The sequence below is a fragment of the Melozone crissalis genome, unplaced genomic scaffold (genome assembly GCF_028551555.1).
Source record: "Melozone crissalis strain CALT ecotype California unplaced genomic scaffold, PUWL_Pcris_2 ptg000020l_1, whole genome shotgun sequence".
Classification (NCBI taxonomy): Eukaryota; Metazoa; Chordata; class Aves; order Passeriformes; family Passerellidae; genus Melozone; species Melozone crissalis.
The window spans coordinates 1,391,575-1,412,188 of NW_026535798.1; the positions used below are offsets into that span (position 1 = coordinate 1,391,575).

General features: G+C 45.7%; 1 protein-coding gene and 1 pseudogene across 1 annotated transcript in view; one reads left to right on the forward strand and one right to left on the reverse strand.

The window, feature by feature from the left end:
• Positions 1-2,185, reverse strand: part of LOC128937666 (mastermind-like protein 3) — a 28,823-nt gene extending 26,638 nt beyond the window's left edge. Inside the window, exon 1 of the mRNA XM_054277460.1 lies at positions 2,168-2,185. Coding sequence (XP_054133435.1) covers positions 2,168-2,185 — 18 coding nt within the window. The remainder of the gene's footprint in view (positions 1-2,167) is intronic.
• A 375-nt stretch (positions 2,186-2,560) lies between these two features.
• Positions 2,561-20,614, forward strand: part of LOC128937667 (CUB and sushi domain-containing protein 2-like) — a 139,446-nt pseudogene continuing 121,392 nt past the window's right edge.

Genomic DNA, 20,614 nt, shown 5'->3' on the forward strand with positions numbered 1-20,614 from the left:
CAACAGAGCTACGTGTTCCATAGGTGCATGAGGCAGCACCTTCCAGTTCCTCAAATCAGTGTGGGCTAAGTCATTCCAGGCATTCTTCCACATGGCTAAGTTCAAGTTCATGCTTTCTGAAGCAAAGTGTTTCATACAACTGGAAAAGGAAGGAAATGAGAGCCACATGGTCTACACACTGTACCTGTTCAAGCCCACAGATTTTAGTCACCCTCTTGAGGTAACACCATAAATGAGGCTTCCACTTGAAAATAATTTAAATATCAAATTAACAGATTTCCACAACTAACACATTAAAAGAAAAATCTTGTGAATAGGTCATACTGTGCTGCAAACAAAATGGTAAATTTAGCCTCCTTTTTCCCATCTGTTCCCTGAACAGGCAGCTTGGCCGAGGACATAAGTCAGCTGAAGATTTCCCTGCAAGGACAAATACCTTTAAAGGAGTGCAGGTTATCTAAGTACAGATTGAACAATTAATGATACAGTAAGAATTGCAAAGCAGACCCAAGATATTTCACCTGAAATAGCAGGATTTGAGATGGAATTCCTGCCTTCAGTCGTGCCTTTGACTCCTGCACGGGGTTTGCAGCATCCACACCAGGAATTCTCATCGTATTTGGGTCCATTTAAGAAGAACTAATGGCCAAATTGCTGATAATCGAATTTCAGGGTGCTCCAAATCTGTGTGCAAACATCTCCTCCTGCTGCTCCAGTGCTTCTGCCTCACTTTGTGACACTTTATTGATTTTTTTTCCCCCTTCCTTTTCTTCCTCTCTGCGTGGAAACAAATTAAAGCAGGAATTGGGATTGTAAATAGATAATGGGACGTGAATGCAGAGTAATCAGTGCCAGCCATGTACAGCCATACTAATTGTGCCAGGGGAGGGAAAGGGATAAATATTTCATGCCTGGATTCAGTGGGAAGTGAGAGAGCAAGGAAAGAAATAAAAAAGAGTTGAGAAGGCCTCACTTCAGTGCTTTTTCTTCAAAAAGAGTTTTGATGGCATTAACCCCTCCTTGTTTTGAATTAAGGAATTTTGTTTAATGTGGAGGATTTGGTGTCACACAAGGGAAAAACATCTCAGGTTTGGGATGAATCCACCCTTCAAGGATGTGCTGATCAAAACCAAATCCAGGGATGTGGGACAGGAGAAGTTGAGCCTCATTCAGGCAGCTTTGCTTCATTCTTGTCTGGTTTTTATCTCAGGCACTTGAATTACAGCTGTGAAAGGGAAATTTGGCTCTGCATAGCTAAAGATTATTCCTGAGGGGTTTGCTGCTGCAGAATAAACAATGAAATGGCCCTTGAGGGGTGAAAACATTGAATTTAAGGGTGTTGTCATAAAAACCAGCCAGGAGAACTTACTCAGGATGGGTTTGGGGCATCCCATGTTTGATCTCAGCCCCAAATCTGGGTTTGGGGCATCCCTTGTTTGATCTCAGCCCCAAATCTGTTTGTTTGAACTCAATCTTTGAGAAAGTTTCCAATTCAGTGGGTTCAGCTGCCTTGGAGTTCCCCAAGGATGGCAAAAAGCCACAGAGGATCCATTTCTGCTCCACCTCATCCTCCTGAAAGAGCTGGGAACAGGGATGGAGAGAATCCATGGAGAAATGATTGGGAACAACCTTAAATCCCAGTTTTAAATCATCCCAGAGCACTTCAGGATCCAGGCACGGGATAATCCAGGGTTTGGATTGTACTGTAGGTGGCAGAGATGCTTTAGTTATGCACTAATCACCCTGCCAGCTCATTAAGGGACTGGGAGCGCAGGGATGCCATTAATTAACGCTGCCAATTCCAGCCTGAGGTCACCTCTGGATGGGCTGGGTGGCTGAAGGGCTCTTCAGGTGCTCCATGGGCTGCCAGGTCTGCTGCTAAATAATGTTTAATAATCAAATCTGAAATATCTTCCGGATGGAACAGATTCCCAGGATCCTTTTGCCTTTGTTAAAAAAGCAGGGGGTGTTGGGATGTCAAAAAAGAATGTTGGAATGGTAAAAATGGGGTGTTGAAATGGCAATAAAAGGTGTTGGATGCCACTGAAAGGTGTTGGAATGCCAATAATGGGTGTTGAAATTGCACTAATTTTTAAATAAGTGATAATTAGGGATTAAAATGATTAACTTTCATTAGCAGGAACACAGAGAGCATTGGTGTCCTCACCATGGTGAATGTCACCATTGTGGACCTCAGTCTCAGTCTGAAGTGTTGTTCCAGTCTAAAACTTGGTTTGGGACAAAACTCAGCCAGGAATTGTGATCTGGAGTTAAAAATGAAGCAAACAACATCATGTTTTAAAAGGAAATAAAATTATGAACAAATATGAAGGGCTGCTGCTGGGTTCTGGAGTTGTTCATTTGTGATCCTGGCTGGAATCTTCCTCAGGTTGGGATTGGTCATAAATAAAATAAAAAATAAGGATGTTCTTGCCATCCTTTCCCTTCCTGAGTTAAAATAAACAAGATTTTGGAGTGGGGTTAACCAAATGTGAAGAGATGAGCTTGGGAATGTTCTGTGCCTTAGGAAAAAGGACTGGGAACCTCTGTAATGACAAACATGGAGCCCTCAGCAGGGATTCCCATCAGGAATATGGGGCTGGAGGTAGCCCTGGAGTGGGGAGGGGGCTCTCCTTGGCTGTGTGGTACCCACAGAGGAGTTCCCAAAGTCCTGGGGGAGGATGATTGGCCTGGAGAGGGGGATTTGGGGTGTCCTGACGTGGTCCTGACGTGGCTGTGCTGCTTTGCTCTCTTGCAGGTTCACTGGGATGAATTTGCCTGCCCCTGTGATCAGCAGCAAAAATTGGCTGAGGCTGCACTTCACCTCTGATGGCAACCACAGGCAGAAGGGCTTCAGTGCCCAGTACCAAGGTAAGGAGGGAGAAATAAATGCCCTGGCCTGGCCTCACCCACCCCAGCCAGCCTCTTTCACCTATTCCACAATCATTCCAGTTTGATTTCCTCATTCCTCAATTTCACAAATCATTCCAGTTTGATTTCCTCATTCACCCATTTCACAACCATTCTGGTTTTATTTCCCCTTGTGGCCACCCTAGAAAACGACTCCAACTCTAATTAACTCTAATGGTTTATAAAAACATTGGTCTTGTAAGCCAAAGATTGAAGACTAGAGCTGTAAGGGGATAGAATATAAGAAAATAAAGATGGTGTAGAAAGAACATGGGTCTTTTAAGCCAAAGATTGAAGACTAAAGCTGTAAGAATATAAGAAAATAAAGATGGTGTAGAAAGTGATCTTGCCCCTAAGGAGTTGCAGCTGGGCCTAATTAGCAAAGATTAGGAACAGGCCCGACTTTAACAGGCCACAGCTGTAACTAATGAGGAGAAGAGTGCTATAAAAGAGTGGGTGGGTGGTTGAGAAGGGAATTGGGGTTAGTTGTCTGTTGTGGGAAGGAGAAAGAGTCACAGAGGAGCTCTGAGGAGATGTCCATGAGAAACACCAAGCAGGTATGGAACCTTTGTGATAGGAAGCAACAGCATGGAGCCCCTGTGATAAGGAGGCAACATAAACCCTTCTTAGAGGTTACCCCCCCCATCTCAGGAAGAAAGGGCTCAAATCTTCTTTTCCAGCTCCCAAAGCTGATTTTAGGCTAAACTTCTTCCTACCCCCTAAACAACCTGAATTGCCCCTTGAGGTAAGGGGCACACACCAGCTCCAACACCACAAACAAGCCAACAACGACCCTCAGCCTCCATTTTAGAGTAACCCCAGCCAGGAATCCCCAGCTGCCTCCCTGCATGGTCCTGCTGCTGTTATTTTCCAGCTGGAATTCCCCAAAGTGTGGTGTTCATAGAAAAACCCAGCCTGGTTTGGGTTGGGAGTGACCTTAAAGCCTATCCACTGACACGTCCACTGTCCCAGGGTTCTCCAGGTCCCCTCATGGCCTTGGACATTCCCAGGGATTCAGGAGCTTCTCTAGGAAATCCATCTCAGCCCCTCCTCACCTTCACAGGGCAGAATTCAGGATTGGGATAAAGATTTCAGGATGGGGATGTTCAGGTGCTGTTGAGGGACAGGAGATCCTTTGGCAGTGAAGATTCTGCTCCTGGTGGGACCAGAATGGATTGAGTGGATTCCTTGGAGGTGTTCTCACCACTCCTGTGGTGTTTTTGAAGGAGGTTGTGGGTGCAGGATCCATGAGAGGGGGAATGAAGTTGGGAAGAAGCAGGAATGGTTTGAGTCCCCTCAGGGAGCTCCGCAGGTTTGTTCTCAAGAAGCCTTTGCTGGGAAAAAGCTCTGGAGAGGAGTCAGGGAGAAGGGAGAGGATTTTCTTTTCCTTGGATAAATCCACAGAGCTGCCTCGTTTGGGTGCTCTTAGCAGGGCTGTCATGGCCTCAACAAATGAACCACATCGTTATTTAACTTCCCTGCTTTCCTTGAACCTGTAAATCACTTTAAACTGCAAGAAAAAACAAGGAAAAAAGGACTTTAAACAAGGAAAAAAAAACCCTTTTGTTGTTGCTGTGCAGCATAAATGTCTGGAAAAAGCAGCTTCCCTGTGGATGGCTTTTCCATGGCTGTCAGGATTGCAGCTTCCACCAAAGCACCTGTCTTTGTCAGCCTTTCCCTGCACAGCAAAGTCAGGGTGAATGTCCCCATTCCCCTGCTCAGAGAAATGTCAGGGGGTTCTCATCTCATGTGCAGAGGGGATGGAGTGTTGGAAAATGAACTGAACTCCCCATTCTGAGCTGGAATCAGGACAGGACCTCAGCCCAGCTGCCAGAGGGACCTGCTCTCGTTTTCCCACTGTTTTTGTGGAGTTTGGCAGCTTCTTTCTGCCTTTCAATGCTTAAAAACCCAGCAAAACAAGCAGCCAAGCAGTGAAGATTCCCAGGGATGAAGGGAAGGTGTCTGCAGGCAGTGGGATCTGCAGGACAGGAGATGCTGAGACTTTAAAAACCTCCCTGTAACCCTTTCCACAACCTGGCCTGGCCATAAATATTTCAGTGGCGATAAATCCCTACAAAACAGGCCATGTAATTCCACAGCAAGCACAGCAGCTGAAATGCATTTTTCATCAGGAGAGCTGAATCAGGATCAGCCAGGAGAAGCAAGGGGAGGCTTTAGGGTGGCTCTAATTTGCTGTCTGTTTTCCAAAGACGTGTCTGTACATCATTTATGAACCCCCTGGGTCCTCTGGGACGGGGTCTGGCTTTGCTGATAATCTATAAGAAAACAATTTCCCTTCCAGCTTGTTTAAATTGATCCCGAGTTTTGCAGAACACCTTCCCTGTCTGTTCCCCCTCTGCTCTCCCTAATCCGTGCCCTCATTTGGAAATCACTTTAGGAATGTAAAAGCAAGGTTAGATGCAATCAGGCTGTGGAGAGGGTTTTTGTTTTTGTTTTTGTTGTTGAACACAGCAAATTCATTTTGTTCCCTTCCTGGGAGAGTTAAATATTTCCCTTTTCCCTTTCATTAAGGTGAATCTTGATTTTTGCAAATGTTTTTTCCCCATTCCCCATGTAAGGAAGTCAAAGGGACTGGGAGAAATGTGTGCAGAGAATTATTCTTAAAAATTATTTTTTATTTTCCTCCCCATCCTGTCTCCTCAAAAAGGTGGAAGAAAATAATCTACAAGTTTTTAATCAGGTGAGGTGGCAGCACCTCAGTGTCCCCCCCATCAGAGGAGCTGGGTGGGAATTTATAAAATCAGAAGGTTTTGGGAAAGCTGCAAAGGCTGGAATTGGAGAGATGGGAATGCTGCCCTGGCTGCTGCCCCTCTCTGCACATGTTTTATGGCAGAACTTGGCTCCCTAATTGCTCTGGAGCTGATTGGTACCAACACATAATTGCAGCTTTTATCGATCTCCCCGCCCCGGCCGCTTCCCTTCCCCGCAGGAGGAAGATAAATGGGATGAGCTCCAGCCCTGCACAGGACAGAGCTGCCTCCTTCAGGGAGGGGCTGGGGAGCTCCCTGCTGCTCGCCAGAGACACCTAAATGGCTTGGTGAGGGAGTCATGGAGTCTTGGAATGGTTTGGAATGGGTTTAAATCCCACCCAGTTCCACCCCTGCCGTGGGCAGCGACCTCCCAATGTCCCAGGGTGCTCCCAGCCCCATCCATGGCTTTGGTCTACAGATCTGTCCATGGGTAGATCTGTGGTTCTACCCATGGATGGATCAGTTTGGCTTGAGTTTGGACAGATCTTCGTCCCTCTTTGTCCTGGATCTCCCACTGCTCATCTTGGATCTTCCATTTCTCATCTTGGATCTTCTACTCATTATCCTGGATCTTCCCCTCTTCATCCTTATCTCTCACTGCTCATCTTGGATCTTCTACTCTTTATCCTGGATCTCCCACTGCTTGTCTTGGATTTTCTATTTCTCATCTTGGATGTTCTACTCTTTATCTTGAATCTCCCACTCCTCATTTTAGATCTTCCCCTCCTTGTTTTTGATCTTCCCCTAATTTTCAATCTTCCCCTTTTCATGTTGGATCTTCCATTCCTCACCTTGGATCTTCTATTTCATTTCTTGGATGTCCTACTGCTTATCTTGGATCTTCCCCTCTTCATCCTGATCTTCCATTCCTCATCTTGGATCTTCCACTCTTTATCCTGATCTTCCATTCATCATCCTGATCTTCCATTTCTCATTTTGCATCTTCTCCTTTTCATCTTGGATCTTTCCCCTCCTCATCTTGGATCTTCCATTTCCCATCTTGGATCTCCCCCTCCTCACCCTGGATCACACCCTTGGGTTCCAGAGGGATTTTTGCCTCCTTCCATGTGACCTGTGGAGTCTCCAGTGCAATTCTGGATAATCCCAGTGCTTGTGCAGGCTCTGATTCCCAAAATCCATTGCTCAGGCTGCCAGAAGAGGGATTTTTCCAAAGAGTTTCATTTGAGGGGGTTTCTCTTCACCTCCAAGAACCCCTGTGAGCATCCTGCTGCTGAACCATCCCAGCAGGAGGGAGAGATCCAGGCAGGATTTGGATTTAACAGCAATTCCCCCAACAAGGAGAGCAGAGCTTCATGGAATAGTTTTTTTTTTTCCTGTTGCTGTTGCTGAAACACTGTTTTCCAAATTAAAAATAAATAAATGTCTGCTTAAATCCTCATTTAGAGCAACATGAAGTGGTTTGAAAGGAACAGCCCGGCCTGCCTGCCATGCTGGCAGAGCTTTGTAATGTCATCTCTCAAATCTGACAGGATGCTGAGTATTCCATTAGATCTGTTGGATGTGTGTGAGCAGCAAAAGCCTCCAGAAAACAGGAGTTTCTGTTCATCCAATTATCCTGACACAGTCCTTTGTAGTACTGCTCCACATTCCAATTTACAAACAAAGTAGATTTTCAAATACAGGATTTTTGAGGGCAGGGAGTGGGAGAATTGTTCTTATTTGTTTAATTTTTTTTAAAAAAGCACGAAACAAGTGGTGCTTTGCTGTGCCTGGTTCTGATCTAAATGGAGTCATTTGTAAAGTCTGACTTCCATCATTAGGGCTCCGAAATGAAGGATGAGGAGGAGAGGATGCAGTGATCCCTCTTTATCAATTTATCTTCACCAATTTATCTTTATCAATTCTCCTGGAAAGGGACACGGTGCAATTAGGGGAGGAGATGTTTCCTGGGGATGCAGCTCAGGCTCTGAATTTTGGGATTGCTGCTCAGTGTTGAGTGTCTTGTTGCCATTGCTGAGGGGTTTGGGAGCCAGGTTTTCCATCAGGAACAGGGTTGGAGGGGGATGTTTGTTGGATGGGATCTGGCAGGGATGGCTCTGGGAGAACCTTGGTTAGAAATGTGTCCCTGAAAAATTTCCAAGCCTGGCTGTATCCTAATTTTGAATTCCCCCATGCCAGAGAATCCTGGAGTGGTTTGGGTTGGAAGAGACCTTAAAATTCCTCTGATTGCACCCTCTGGCACCTTCTCCTGGATTTGGGATGTTCAGCACTGGGGAAATCCCTGCAGGTTGCTGTGTCCTCATGGAGGAGTTCCCCAGGATTTCTCATCCCATCCATGGTGCCGCCATCAGCTCTGGTGGGCTTCACCAAAGCTTGGGAAGCTTTTCTTGGCCTCTAAATTCCCTTTGTGGGGCACAAATCATCCGAGCTGAGCTTTTGTTTGTGTGGAGAGTTGGGAACATTCCCTGGGGGCAGGATGTGGAGAATACCAAAATATGGATTATTTTGTAAAGCTGCTCGTACCCCCAAGCACAGCCACAGAGCAGAGACTTGGAGGCTGCAGGGTCCCAACCCACATCCTTGGAAAATTCAAACCAAAATCCAAATTCAGCCTTGGAAACTTGGAATTGCCTGGATTTTATTGCGTGGGAGGGAATTTTGGGGTATCCCTGTGTTGGCTTGGAAAAAGCTGGAAAATCACTACAGGAATGTCTGTCACTATTTTATCTGAAGCAGAAATAGATTTTTACCCCAAAAATGGGAGTTTTAGCAGCCCCAATCCTTTTTTTTTTTTTTTTTTTGATCCATTGATATCACATTTATTAAAAACCTTGAGATCAGGCTGGAAATCTCCTGTGATTCCCATCCACGTGGGACCTTTGGGGCATCCCAAACCCTGCTGCTTTTTCTTCCTCCTGCTGCACTTGCAGGTGGATTTGGAGCAAAAAGAAACAAAGAGTTCGATTTGCTTTGACAGCAGCCTGCTGTTAATTAGTTTTCCCTTCTTAAATTAATAAAAAAAGACAGCTGCCCTGAACAGATTGAAGCTGCTGAGGAAGACAGGAGCAGCAGCAGCAGCTGTTCCTCATGAATATTTTCCAGCTAAAAATTTTTTTGAAGTTCTTGCTGCTTTATTTAAAGAGAAAGCCAAAAGCTGTGAGGAAATGATGAGTGAAAAGCTGCACCCAAAGCAGCACCTCAGGTGAGCTTCAAGGAGCCTCCTCCTGTCTGAGCCTCCTGCAGCAGCTGTTCCAAACAGGTTCTTTTTAAGCCCAAAAAAAACCTCAGCACGATTAAAAAACCCCTCTTTAGTTACATGGGTAATTCTTCTTGACAGCTTTGTCTTAGGAATGTGCTAATTTAGGGATGAAAGCCTGACAAGATGAAGAACACGAGGAAGAAGGGTTTGAAGTGGGTTTCTCCAAGGATAAGGGCTGGCTCGTCAGGAAAGGGCTCCCAGAAAATGATTTGGACGCTGAGTAATCCCAATTCCTGTTGGGTTTTCCCAAATCCTCACAGTGAAGGCTCTTTTATCCCAAATCCTGCAGTGGGGGCTCTTTTATCCCAGTTTCTCACAGTGAGGGCTGGGTTACCCCAATTCCTGTTGGGTTATCCCAATTCCTGCAGTGGAGGCTGTTTTATCCCAATTCCTGCAGTGAGGGCTGAGTTATCCCAATTCCTGTTGGAATTATCCCAGTTTCTGTTGGAATATCCCAGTTCCTGATGGGTTATCCCAATTCCTGCAGTGAGGGCTGGGTTATCCCAATTCCTGTTGGAATTATCCCAGTTCCTGTTGGGTTATCCCAAATCCCGCAGTGGAGACTTTTTAATCCCAATTCCTGCAGTGAGGGCTGGGTTATTCCCATTCCTGTTGGGTTATCCCAGTTCCTGTTGGAATTATCCCAGTTCTTGTTAGGTTATCCCAGTTCCTGCAGGAAGGGCTGGGTTATCCCAGTTCCTGTTGGAATTATCCCAATTCCTCTTGGAATTACCCCAGTTCCTGTTGGGTTATCCCTATTCCTGCAGTGAGTGTTGAGTAATCCCAATTCCTGATGGAATTATCCCAATTCCTATTGGGTTATCCCAAATCCTGCAATGAAGGCTGGGTTTTCCCAATTCCTGTGGGAATTACCCCAATTCCTATTGCGTTACCCCCAATTCCTGTTGGAATTACCCCAATTCCTATTGGGTTATCCCAATTCCTATTGGAATTACCCCAATTCCTGTTGGAATTACCCCAATTCCTGTTGGGTTATCCCAATTCCTGCTCTTTTATCCCAGCTCCTCACAGCAGAGGCTGTTTTATCCCAACTCCTGCCTCTGGAAGCTGCAATAATCCCAAATCCAGGTGTTTGTGCTGCTCCCAGATGGTTCTGCCAGGTGGGGTTTCTGTCAAACCCTGGGGGTGGAGGAAGCAGCCGCCAAATCCAGAGCAGGAAAACAAATTGCTGCTCCCTGGTGTGAGAAAAAGGATGGGGCCCTTGGAGATGGATGAATTCTTGTTCCCTTTCCTGGTCTTTCCCCTCTTCTGGTGGAATTTTGGATCAGGGAGGGAATGGTCGCACTTGGGGAGGAGTCCCCCAGGTGTGGGGCTCCAAGATAATATTTCCCTTAGCCAATAATGGTGTTTAATTTTATTTTCCTGCTGTTTGTTCACACCAGCTCTGCAGTTTTTAGGTTCTGAGTGCTCCCCTGGAATGGCTCTGCTGTGTAATGGGTTCATGGGATAAATTCCAGAAAAATTGGGGGAAACCAGCTCAGCATTTTCCTCTCAGCATCCTGAAGCTCCTCAGAGCTTCCCTTTTGCTTGTCTCCCATTTTTAGTGGGTTACAGAGGGGTTGGACCCCATTTTTATTTTGAAATTAAACCTCTCCAAAGCCCTAACATGGAAAACAAATCCCTCTCCAAACCCCTAACATGGAAAAACAAACCCCTGCTGGTTTTGAGCAGTCAGGACAAGCTGATCCCAAAGGGAAGGATGCAGGATGTGGGTGATTCACATTTTTATTTTTAAAATAAAAACTTGACAATCCCTGAAGCTCAGCTCAACCTTTCCCTCTTTTTTTTCCTTTGTTTCCCACCCCTACAGTCAAGAAGCAGATGGAGCTCAAGTCCAGAGGGGTGAAACTCATGCCCAGCAAGGACAACAACCAGAAGACATCAGTGTGTAAGTTTTTCTGGCTCTTCCTCACTGTCTTTTTTGATAACAATCTCCTGGAACATTTCATTGGACTTTCCAGTAATCTCTAAAACTTCGCCACTCTGAAAAGTTTGGGTGCTTTTCCCTCTTCCCTCTGCATTTCTGCATCACTTCCCTCCTCCCAGTGCTCTGGTCACAAGCATTTACTAACTCCTGGAAGGGCGCAAGGCTTGGATTTTCTGCGTTTGGTGGATTCTGTGCTCCAGGGTTGTGGTTTTAGGCTCTTTTTAGTGGGAAAAACTAAGAAATTTGGGGTTGGGATCGGTGCTATTGCTGTAAATAAGGAGCAGGGATAAGGAGCAACATTAAAAACAAAATATTAGAAAATTTACAGAGGCAGTCACATCGTCTTCCTTTTTCTATTTGAGTTTTATTTCATTTTCCCTGCAGAAAAATCATAATTCTGGGTTTGCAGTGCTGATTTTTCAGGTTGCAGTGCTGATTTTTCAGGTTGTAGTGCTGATTTTTCAAGTGTAGTGCTTGGTGTGTCAGGAGCAGAACATTGGGGTCACTGCTGTGCCTCCCTCAGGCAGGTGGGAAATATTTCAGTTTCCCATCAGGTTCTTCCCAAATCAGGAGCAAAACCTGTGGTTTTTGTCCCTGAATCTTGGGCTCTTTCTAAAATGAAACAGGAGGGATCTGCCTGGGAGTTAATATTTTATGTGGATTCAAATGGGAGCAGGATGGAGCATTTTTCCAAATGGATTTTAGGGGAGAAGCTGGAATTACTCATTTTGTTGCACAGCCCATTACCCTCATCAGAGAGGAGCATTTGCACAGCTCAGCTGGGTGGATTTGTCATACAAAATTCAGAAAAATGCATGGACTAGAGCAGAATTGGTGGATTTTGCATACAAAATTCAGAAAAATGCAGGGACTGGATCAGAATTGGTGGATTTTACATAAAAAATTCAGAAAATTGCATGGACTGGAGCAGAACTGGTGGATCTTGCATACAAAATTCAGAAAAATGCATGGACTGGATCAGAATCGTGGCTCTGGAAGGAGAGTTTCCCTCCCAGCTCCCAGGAGAATTTTTAGGCTCTGTTTTTTTGGGAGCAAAGCCCAAAAAGGTAAAAAACAACCCAAAATCTCCAGAGCAGAAAACACTTGGGGTGTGTTCAGGGGAAAATAATTCAATTTTAAAGGGAATTATCCTTTAAAATGGAGTCCTGGCTGGGTGATACATTCCTTGCCAGGAAGAATTTATTGGAATAAACGTCCCAGTGCCCTTTACTGAGTTGGAAAATTCCCCTGGCTGGGTGTGGAGACACAGGGGAATTTGGAGTGGGGGGATTTTTGCCCTGGATTTTGGGGAATTTTGGGCAAAGGAGTGAAATCATTGATTTAATGAAGCATTGTGGTGTTAACAATACACAAAATTCCCATTTCTCCTTCCTGGGAATGGCCTTTGGAGCAGTTTTACTCATTTTTAATGCACTGAGTTGAAGAGGACACAGCAGCTGCATTCCCTTTCCTGCAGATCCTGCACTTCTGAGGAGGAAAAATAGGAATTCATTCCCTTTGCCTGGTTTATCCCATCCCAAGGGGCTCAGAGCTGCCAGATGGGAGCTCAGATCTTGAGGGCAGCTCAGGCTGGAAGTTGTTGAGCTGGAATAATGGAGATGGGGATGGCGGCCCCATTCCATGGTCCTTGTCACCCTCCAGCTCCTTCTCCATGCCCTGCTCTCCATCAGCTCTGGATTTTTCTTATTTTGTCCTTATTTTGGAGCCTTCTGCTCCCACAGGGAATTCCCAGCTGCAGAAGTGCTGATTCCCTAGGAGATGGCACCAGGAAAATCAGGTTTTTATTTTATTTTTATTTTTATTTTTTGCAGTCCTCATCTGTTCTGCTCCCTGCTGGATTTGCAGGGTTGGCTGAGCCCCTCTGTGCTCCCAAAACTCCGCGAGCTGAGTTTGCATCACAGATAATTCCAAAGAAATTTCCTATTCCAGAGCAATTTCCAGTTGCTCTGGCTCAAATACCAGAAATTCAGGAATTTTTGTGTCTCTTGGTATCACTTAAAGCTCTGCCACAAAATCCTAAAGGCTGGAAAAGATCAAATCCAGCCTTCAAGTCCCTGTTTTATTTTTGATTATTCCTACCAGCAATATTTTATTTTCAAGTGCTGTTTGCTAAAACTTGGCCTAAAATCCTCCCTGGAAGGATCCACTCTTAAATCCTGCAGGTTTTTGGGTTTGGGATTGCCTGGTCAGATTAAACCTGGTGTGTTTTGTGTGAAAATGTAGTGATGTAACAGCTGCTTGTGTTATTGCAGGGAAAAAATCCATAAAAATTCAATATTCTGTGGGGAAGTGCTTCTTGGGCTCAGTTATAGTGGATTGTGTTTGTTTTAAATCATAATTAAGTGCCTTGTACTGCTCACCATCAGTGAAATTATTTGGAAATCTTGCTTTAATCACTTCTGGAGGGGAGATAATACTGAGAGACAAATAAATTAGGTAGAAGAAATAGTTTGAGATTTTAAGCCATGTTTTGGAGGTTGTTTCTGGCACTGAAAGCAGAGTGTAAGTGTGGATATTCCAGTTCCCACAGTGGGGGAATTGTGGTGGTTTGGGTTTAAAAAACAGCATCCAAGTGGGTTGTGTGGTGTTTGGGTGAGGCCCACCTGGAGAGGCCCTGGGTGAAGGACTGGAAGTTCTGTGCATGTTTAGCTTGGTCAAAATCCTCTTTGCAAAGTCATTTTTGGGGTGGGTTGAGCAGTTTCTAGGTCTCAAGTGTATAGGAATTTCTGGATTTTGGGGAGGTGTCTGTGGGACAAGGAGCATTCTGAGGCCTTGTGGGTGAAGGACTGGAAGGACTTGGGTGAAGGACTGCAACTTCTGTGTGTGTGCAGCTGGGTCAAAATCTCCTTTGCAAAGTTATTTTTTGGGGTGGATTGAGCATTTTTTAGGTCTTAGCCAAGTCTGTGGGAATTTCTGGATTTTGGGGAGGTGTCTGTGGGACAAGGAGCCACCTGGGGCCTTGTGGATGAAGGACTGGAAATTCTGTGTGTGTCCAGCTCGGTCAAAATCTCCTTTGCAAAGTCATTTTTGGGGTGGGTTGAGCAGTTTTTAGGTCTCAAGTGTGTAGGAATTTCTGGATTTTGGGGAGGTGTCTGTGGGACACAGGAACCACCTGGATCTTGGGTGGGACAGCCTGGAGATGCTCTGGGAATTCTGCACTTTTGGGAGTGCTTGTGAAGCTTCATCTTCTGAGCTGTTCTGGAACATTCCCAGCTGGGAAATAAGCTGGGGTTTGGAGCTCTCATGGTAGAACACTCCCAGCTGGGAAATTGGGGTTTGGAGCTGTCCTGGTGGAACATTCCCAGCTGGGATTGGATTTTCCCAGTGTCAGGACCTGGCTGTGACCTTTTCACTCTTGGTGTTGTTAAATTTGGGGGCATTCAGTGTCTGGGTTGGTGTCACTGAGGTTCTGGAATCACTTCATCCTTGGTTTTTTGGGTGCTGAAGGAACTTTGGGGGTTGGAAATGCAGCAGGACCTCGTTGGGGTGAGCCCTGCACCCCTAAATCAGCTCCAAGCTCTCAGGTCTGGTTTTTGGGATCTTTCCCAGAAGTTTGCATGGAATTACCCTGGTGTGACCACTCAGATTAACCCTTTAAACCATCTAATTCCTGCTGGAGTCTTTCCCATCATCTCCTTTCACTGAATTCCTCATGCTGAGAAATGCTGGGGCTTTGTCAAATTGTTTATTTTTTAGGTGCTGCTTTTATTTTGTAGTTCTGAAATTCAGTGAGAAATTGTCCCTTGGGAATCTGTCAGTGAAGTTTTTTTTATTATGAGAAATAAAATTAAAGAGGATTTTAACAGTGGCAAACTGAACAATCAGAACTGGCTGTCACTGAATTCATGAGGAGGGAGAAATTGAAAAAAATCAGGAGGATGAGGGGATGGAAAACCAATCCCATGGTTGGGGGAGAGAATTCCTGAGTTTCTAATGCAGACATTGAGCAGTTCATCACAATTTTTTTCTAGTAATCTTGAGGGGTTTATTTGGGAATGGCCCAGCCCAGGTGAAACTTTGGGAAGGTGAACACAGCAAATTCTCAGCATGACAAATCCATTTTGTAACCTTCGGGCTCCTCTATTTGTGTGTGTGTGTGCTCAAAACAAAAGCTAGAGAACAAAAATTTCTGTAAATTAGCATCTCATTCATCTCCTCCTTTTCTTTCACTTTCTTTAAAAGAGAAATTCCCCAACTCCCAGGATATGGAGATATCTTCCCTCAGCTTTATCTTCCCTGTTCTCTGCTTTATCTGTTCGTGTTTTTAGGTGTTAGTGAATCTCCACTAATGAGACATGAGCTGGGTTTGGGCCTCAGCATTGGGGGTGACAAACTCTCCTCTGGGGCCTTGGTTTTTCTGGGGATCTGGGATTGTTTCTCTTTGTTTTCCTGGGGTCTGGGATTGTTTCTTCCCAAAATTTTGAATTCCAGGCTCCATTTTTATCTGATATGGGAAATAATCACTGGGAGTGGCAGCAGTGCCCACTCTGGGGGTACAAAAGGGGTGATCTGAGGGGGATTTGACCATGGGAGGAGGAATTTGCTGTGGGAATTGGATTTTTCCTTTGAGGAAGAGTTCCCAGGTGGTTAATTCCAAATATTGGGTGGTCTTGGCTTTGTGTGTGTGGTTGTTACAGGTGTGTGTGTGGTCAGGGAGGTTTTTACAGAGGAAAATCAAGAATTTGAGCACTGTCTTTCACTCCTACACGGCTTTGGGACATAAAACTCTCATTGGGTCCCTCATCCTGAGGTGAATTTTCCTTTTTTTGGAGCTGCTTGTGCACAGGCATCACCTCTGGGTGCAGGGAAGGAACCCAAGGATGGTGGTGGCACCTGGGGACTCCGTTCAGCCAAACTTTTCCTGTCAGAAGCTGGGAGTAGAATCCATGCGCTCTCCCTTCCTTCACTGAATTCATTCCTGATTCCTGATTTGGAATCCTCTGGGCTGGTGAAAAGTGGCAAAGCAAAGTTTGGAGTTATAGAAAATGTAGGGATGTCAAATTCTGCTTGGTTGCTGCTGACTGAGCTTACCAAGGGTTATTGTGGTGGTGTTCACAGGGATCCCAAGATGAGGGAAGAGATGAGAATCTTGACTCCATGTTTCAGGAGGCTGATTTATTATTTTATGATATATATTTATTAAAAGAAAATGATGTATTAAAACTATACTAAAGAATAGAAGAAAATATTTCATCAGAAGGAAGGGAAGGAAATTTCAAGGAAAGGAAATAAAATCTTGTGACTGCTCACAGCCTTGACACAGGTGGCTGTCACTGGTCATCAAATAAAACCAATTTCACATGCTGAGTAAACAGTTCTCCAAATCACATTCCAAAGCAGCAAAACATGGAGAAGCTGAAGCTTCCCAGCTTCTCAGGAGAAAAGATCCTAACGAAAGGATTTTTCATAAAATATGTTTGTGGCAGGTTATGGACATGGAAAATGGGAAAATAATACCTCACATGTTGTTTTCCATGAATCCATGGCTCTGTGCCCTCCCACACAGACAGGTGAGCACCAAAGCATCCTGTGGGGACAATCCCAGCCCCATCTCTGCTCCAGCACGGTGGGAAGGGAGGAAAAATGGGCCTTAAAAAGGAAATTCCTATAAAGAACATAAAGGGCATCAGAAGAGTGTTAGTGCTGAGGAGAAGCTGGAATATTTTTGGGATCAGCAAAATTGGGAAGCATCCTCCTTGTAGGAACAGCTGTAGCTGGGGATGATGCACCAGGGGTTAATTCCAAATATTGGATGGTCCTGGCTTTGTGTGTGTCCAGTGTGGGTGGATTCTCCCCATGGATTCTCCCATTCCCCCTGCAGGGCTCCAGCTGCTGAGCCATGAGAAAGGGGCTGGTGTCACCTCAGTGTCACCCTCCTCCTTTGGGGCACCATGCTTGGAATAAAATTGGGATTTTCTTCCCTGTAATCCAGTGCTGGGCAGAGGTGGAACGGAAATTGGGGTTCTTTCAGTGGTTCAGCATGTGGAATGTGGAATTTTGGGGCTGTGCTTCCCCAGGAGCGTCATCCTGTGCGATGAGCCATCAGGGAATGGAGTTTTTTTGGCTGAGAAACATGCTGTAGGTTTGGATGAGAAGAAAACCAAATCCCATCGAGCTCCTGTGGCAAAATCCCCCTTTTGTCCTTTATTGCTGTGCTGGAATTCAGCCTGGAAATCAGGATTGTGCCAGGGCTGAGGGACCCCCAGGTTCCCCTACCCTGAACCCTCCTTTGTGCCGTGAGAGGGCTGGAAATGGGGAGGGTGGAGCTGGGAGCTTTCTGCAGTGCTGGCCACCACCCCATGGATTTCATGTTTGTTGGCATCCAGGTTGCTCCATAAATTTTTCTCCATGTTCCAACTAAATGACTTGGCTTTCAAACCCTCGACTTGCATCCCCCTCTCCTTTCTCCCTCTCGTTCTGTGCTTGGTTTTTCCCTCCTGGGATCACTCCCTGCCTTTCCATGGAGTTGTTTTCTTTCCCTGGCACACTGGGCTGGGTTTTTGAGGGCTCTGAGGTCACCTTGGAGGGTGGCAGGTGGGGCTTTAATCATAACAAACAGGCTCTGTGATTGGTGTCATTTAGCAGAATGGAAAAAAATACCCAAAAATCAACTTATCCAGAGGTATTTCTGTAGTGGAATGGAGGGGAAACTGTGTCCCTAGCTGGCATTTCCTAGAAAACACTCAGGTGTGTAAACTGAGCAGGATATTTGTTTCCAAAGCTGTTGTTTTTGTGGAATAAAACATTGAGGTTTCTGAGCTTCCAGTTGCCATTTTTCTCGCCACATCCACCAAGCCAGCTGCTGAAAGAATTGTTCCTTTTGCTATTCTGTGTCTGTATGTGCTGTTTTTTTGCTTTGTAGTAACTCAGGTTGGTGTGTCCCAGGGACATAATTTGTGTCCAGACCCTGGGATTCCCGAGAGAGGTAAAAGGATAGGCAACGATTTTAGGTAAGAATATTTTCTGTGTGTTCTGTGCATGAGCTCCTGGGTGTGCTCCTGGTGTGGGGGGGCTCTGTTTGCTTTGTCCCCCTCCCAAAATCCTGCCCAGTTTTGGGGAACACGTGTGTAAAACCCTTCCTGTGTGTGCTGTTCCACAAAGATCTCTTGGAGTGTTTTTATCCTTTCCCAATCCAGGTTTTGTGCTGTCATCCCTCCCCTGGAAAAACTGAAACGGCCAAAAGAAAGAAATCACTTTTCAAATTAGCTCAAACCCCAGCATGGCCCTGCCCTTAGAGAATTTGAGGTGGCTGAGGTTCCTTGTCACTGAGCCTGTGTGGTGCCAGCTAATTGGGGCTTAGGAAGTTTAAACCAGAGCTGTTGTTCCTTTCCAGTTCCCAGTTTTGCTTTGCAGGGATGCCCCAGCTGTTGGTGGCCATGGGGAATCAATATTTCATCTGATTCTGCTGCCCAGGGCTGTTTTGCTCATGAAAAGTGTCTCTCAATCAAATCCCAGACTGTCAAATCCTCCTCAAGTCCAAGCAGAGGAAAGGGAATCCCAACAGTCCCTAAATTCCATGGGATGAATTCCCAGCTGCTGATGGTGTTACTCCAGTGAACAAAGTTCAGAATCCAAACCACCGAACAAAGAGCAGAACTCTCAGCAGTTGATAAAGATTTTTATTTCATTTTATGAGAATTCTGAATGTGTCCTCTCTCAGAGCTGTGGGTGAAATTCCCACTGAAATGTCACTAAAATTTGGGATTCCAGGAGCTGTTTTGCTCATGGAAAGTGCCTCTCAATCAAATCCCAGTCTGTCAAATTCTCCTCAAACCCAGCAAAGGAGAGAGGGCAGAAGAAAGGGAATCCCATAAAGTCCCTAAATTCCACGGGATGAATTCCCAGCTGCTGATTGTGTTACCCCAGTGAACAAAGCTCAGAATCCAAACCACAGAACAAAGAGCAGAACTCTCAGCAGTTGATAAAGAATTTTATTTCACTTTATGAGAATGTCCGCTGAGCACGTCCTCTCCCAGGATGAAATTCCCACTGAAATGTCACTAAAATTTGGGATTTGGGCATCAGCATCTGGGGCAGACACAGCAGAAGGGAGGCAGAGCTGGTCCCTCCTCCCTTCCTGCTGGCTGCAGGGCCAGGGGATGGCCCTGGCCCCAAATCCTGGGGTGCAGGAGCAGGCTGATGTCCCCTGTGTCCCCTCTCCAGGCTGGGCTCCAGCATCCAGTTCTCCTGCAACGAGGGCTACGACCTGCAGGGCTCCAAGAGCATCACCTGCAAGAGAGTCAGCGACATCATTGTGGCCTGGAGCGACCACCGGCCTGTCTGCAGAGGTGAGGGCTCTGCCTGGCTGGATTTGGGGATTTTTGGGAATTCCCAGCTCCTTCCTGTCCCTTTTCCATCACCCATCCTGCCCTTGGGTCGAATCTCAGAATGGTTTGGGTTGGAGGGACATTGAGGACCATCCTGCTCCTTCCACTGTTCCTCCAAGCTGGCCTTGGACACTCCCAGGGATCCAGGGGGAGTCTGGCTGAATTTTGGGATTTTTAGGTATTCTAGTTCCTTCCTGTCCCTTTTCCATCATCCATCCTGCCCTCGGGTCGAATCTCAGAATGGTTTGGGTTGGAGGGATATTGAGGACCATCCTGCTCATTCCACTTGTCTTGGACACTCCCAGGGATTCAGGGGGAGTCTGAGGGAGCTCATCTTGGCTGGATTTTGGGATTTGTAGGAATTCCCAGCTCCTTCCTGTCCCTTTTCCATACCCATCCTCCCCTCAGGTCGAATAATCCCAGAATGGTTTGGGTTGGACAATCCTGCTCCTTCCACTGTCCCTCCATGCTGGCCTTGGACATTCCCAGGAATTTAGAGGGAATCTGAGGGGCTCAGTTTGGCTGGATATGGGGATTTTTGGGAATTCCCAGCTCCTTCCTGTCCATTTCTCACCCATCCTGCCCTCAGGTCATTCCTTGGCCAGGTCAGAGTCCCAGAGGGGTTTGGGTTGGGAGGAACCTTAAGGAAAATGTTGTTCCATGGGTAGGGAGACCTTCCCCATCCCAGGCTGGCCTTGGACACTTCCAAGGATGGGGCATCCAAATTTCTCTGGGAAATCTTCCTTAGGGCCTTCTCACCCTCACTTTAAAGGTTTTTTCAGCCCCTGTTTCTGCACCTCCTTTTCCCCTCACAGACTCCTCCATGAATATCCCTAAATCCCTTCCTTTCTCTCTCTCCAGAACATTCTTTTAATTCAGGAATGTCAAACCTGAGCAGGATCACCCCTCTCCTCATCCCAGGTGTTTTCTCCCCTCTCCTCCTTCTCCTGTAAGAGGAAAGACAGGAATAAAACCTGGAAAAGCAGAGCTGGAGGGAGATTTTTAACTGGAAATGTGGAATTTTGGGGCTGTGCTTCCCCGGGAGCCTCATCCTGTGCCATGAGCCATCAGGGAATGGAATTTTTTTCTCATTTTTCCCATTTTGCCCTTGGCCATTTTGTTTTCATTCCCTCTCCGAAATGTCACATTGTGATATTTGTAATGCTAATAAAGAACAACTTGTAATATTTTTAATTGAATGCCTTTAAAGCTCTTAAAATCATAAATAGGGTTTTTTTTCCCCCGGTTCTTTTTTTCTTTAATTTCATCTGCAGATTTTTTCAAGGCTTTGGAATCCCATGTAATTCTTGAAACAAGCCTGGAATAAATTGAATCAGTGTAAGAGGATATTTGGCATAAATATGTGACACTGTAAAGGAAATTTATGGTGTCCTCCCACAAGAGATAAGAAAGGATT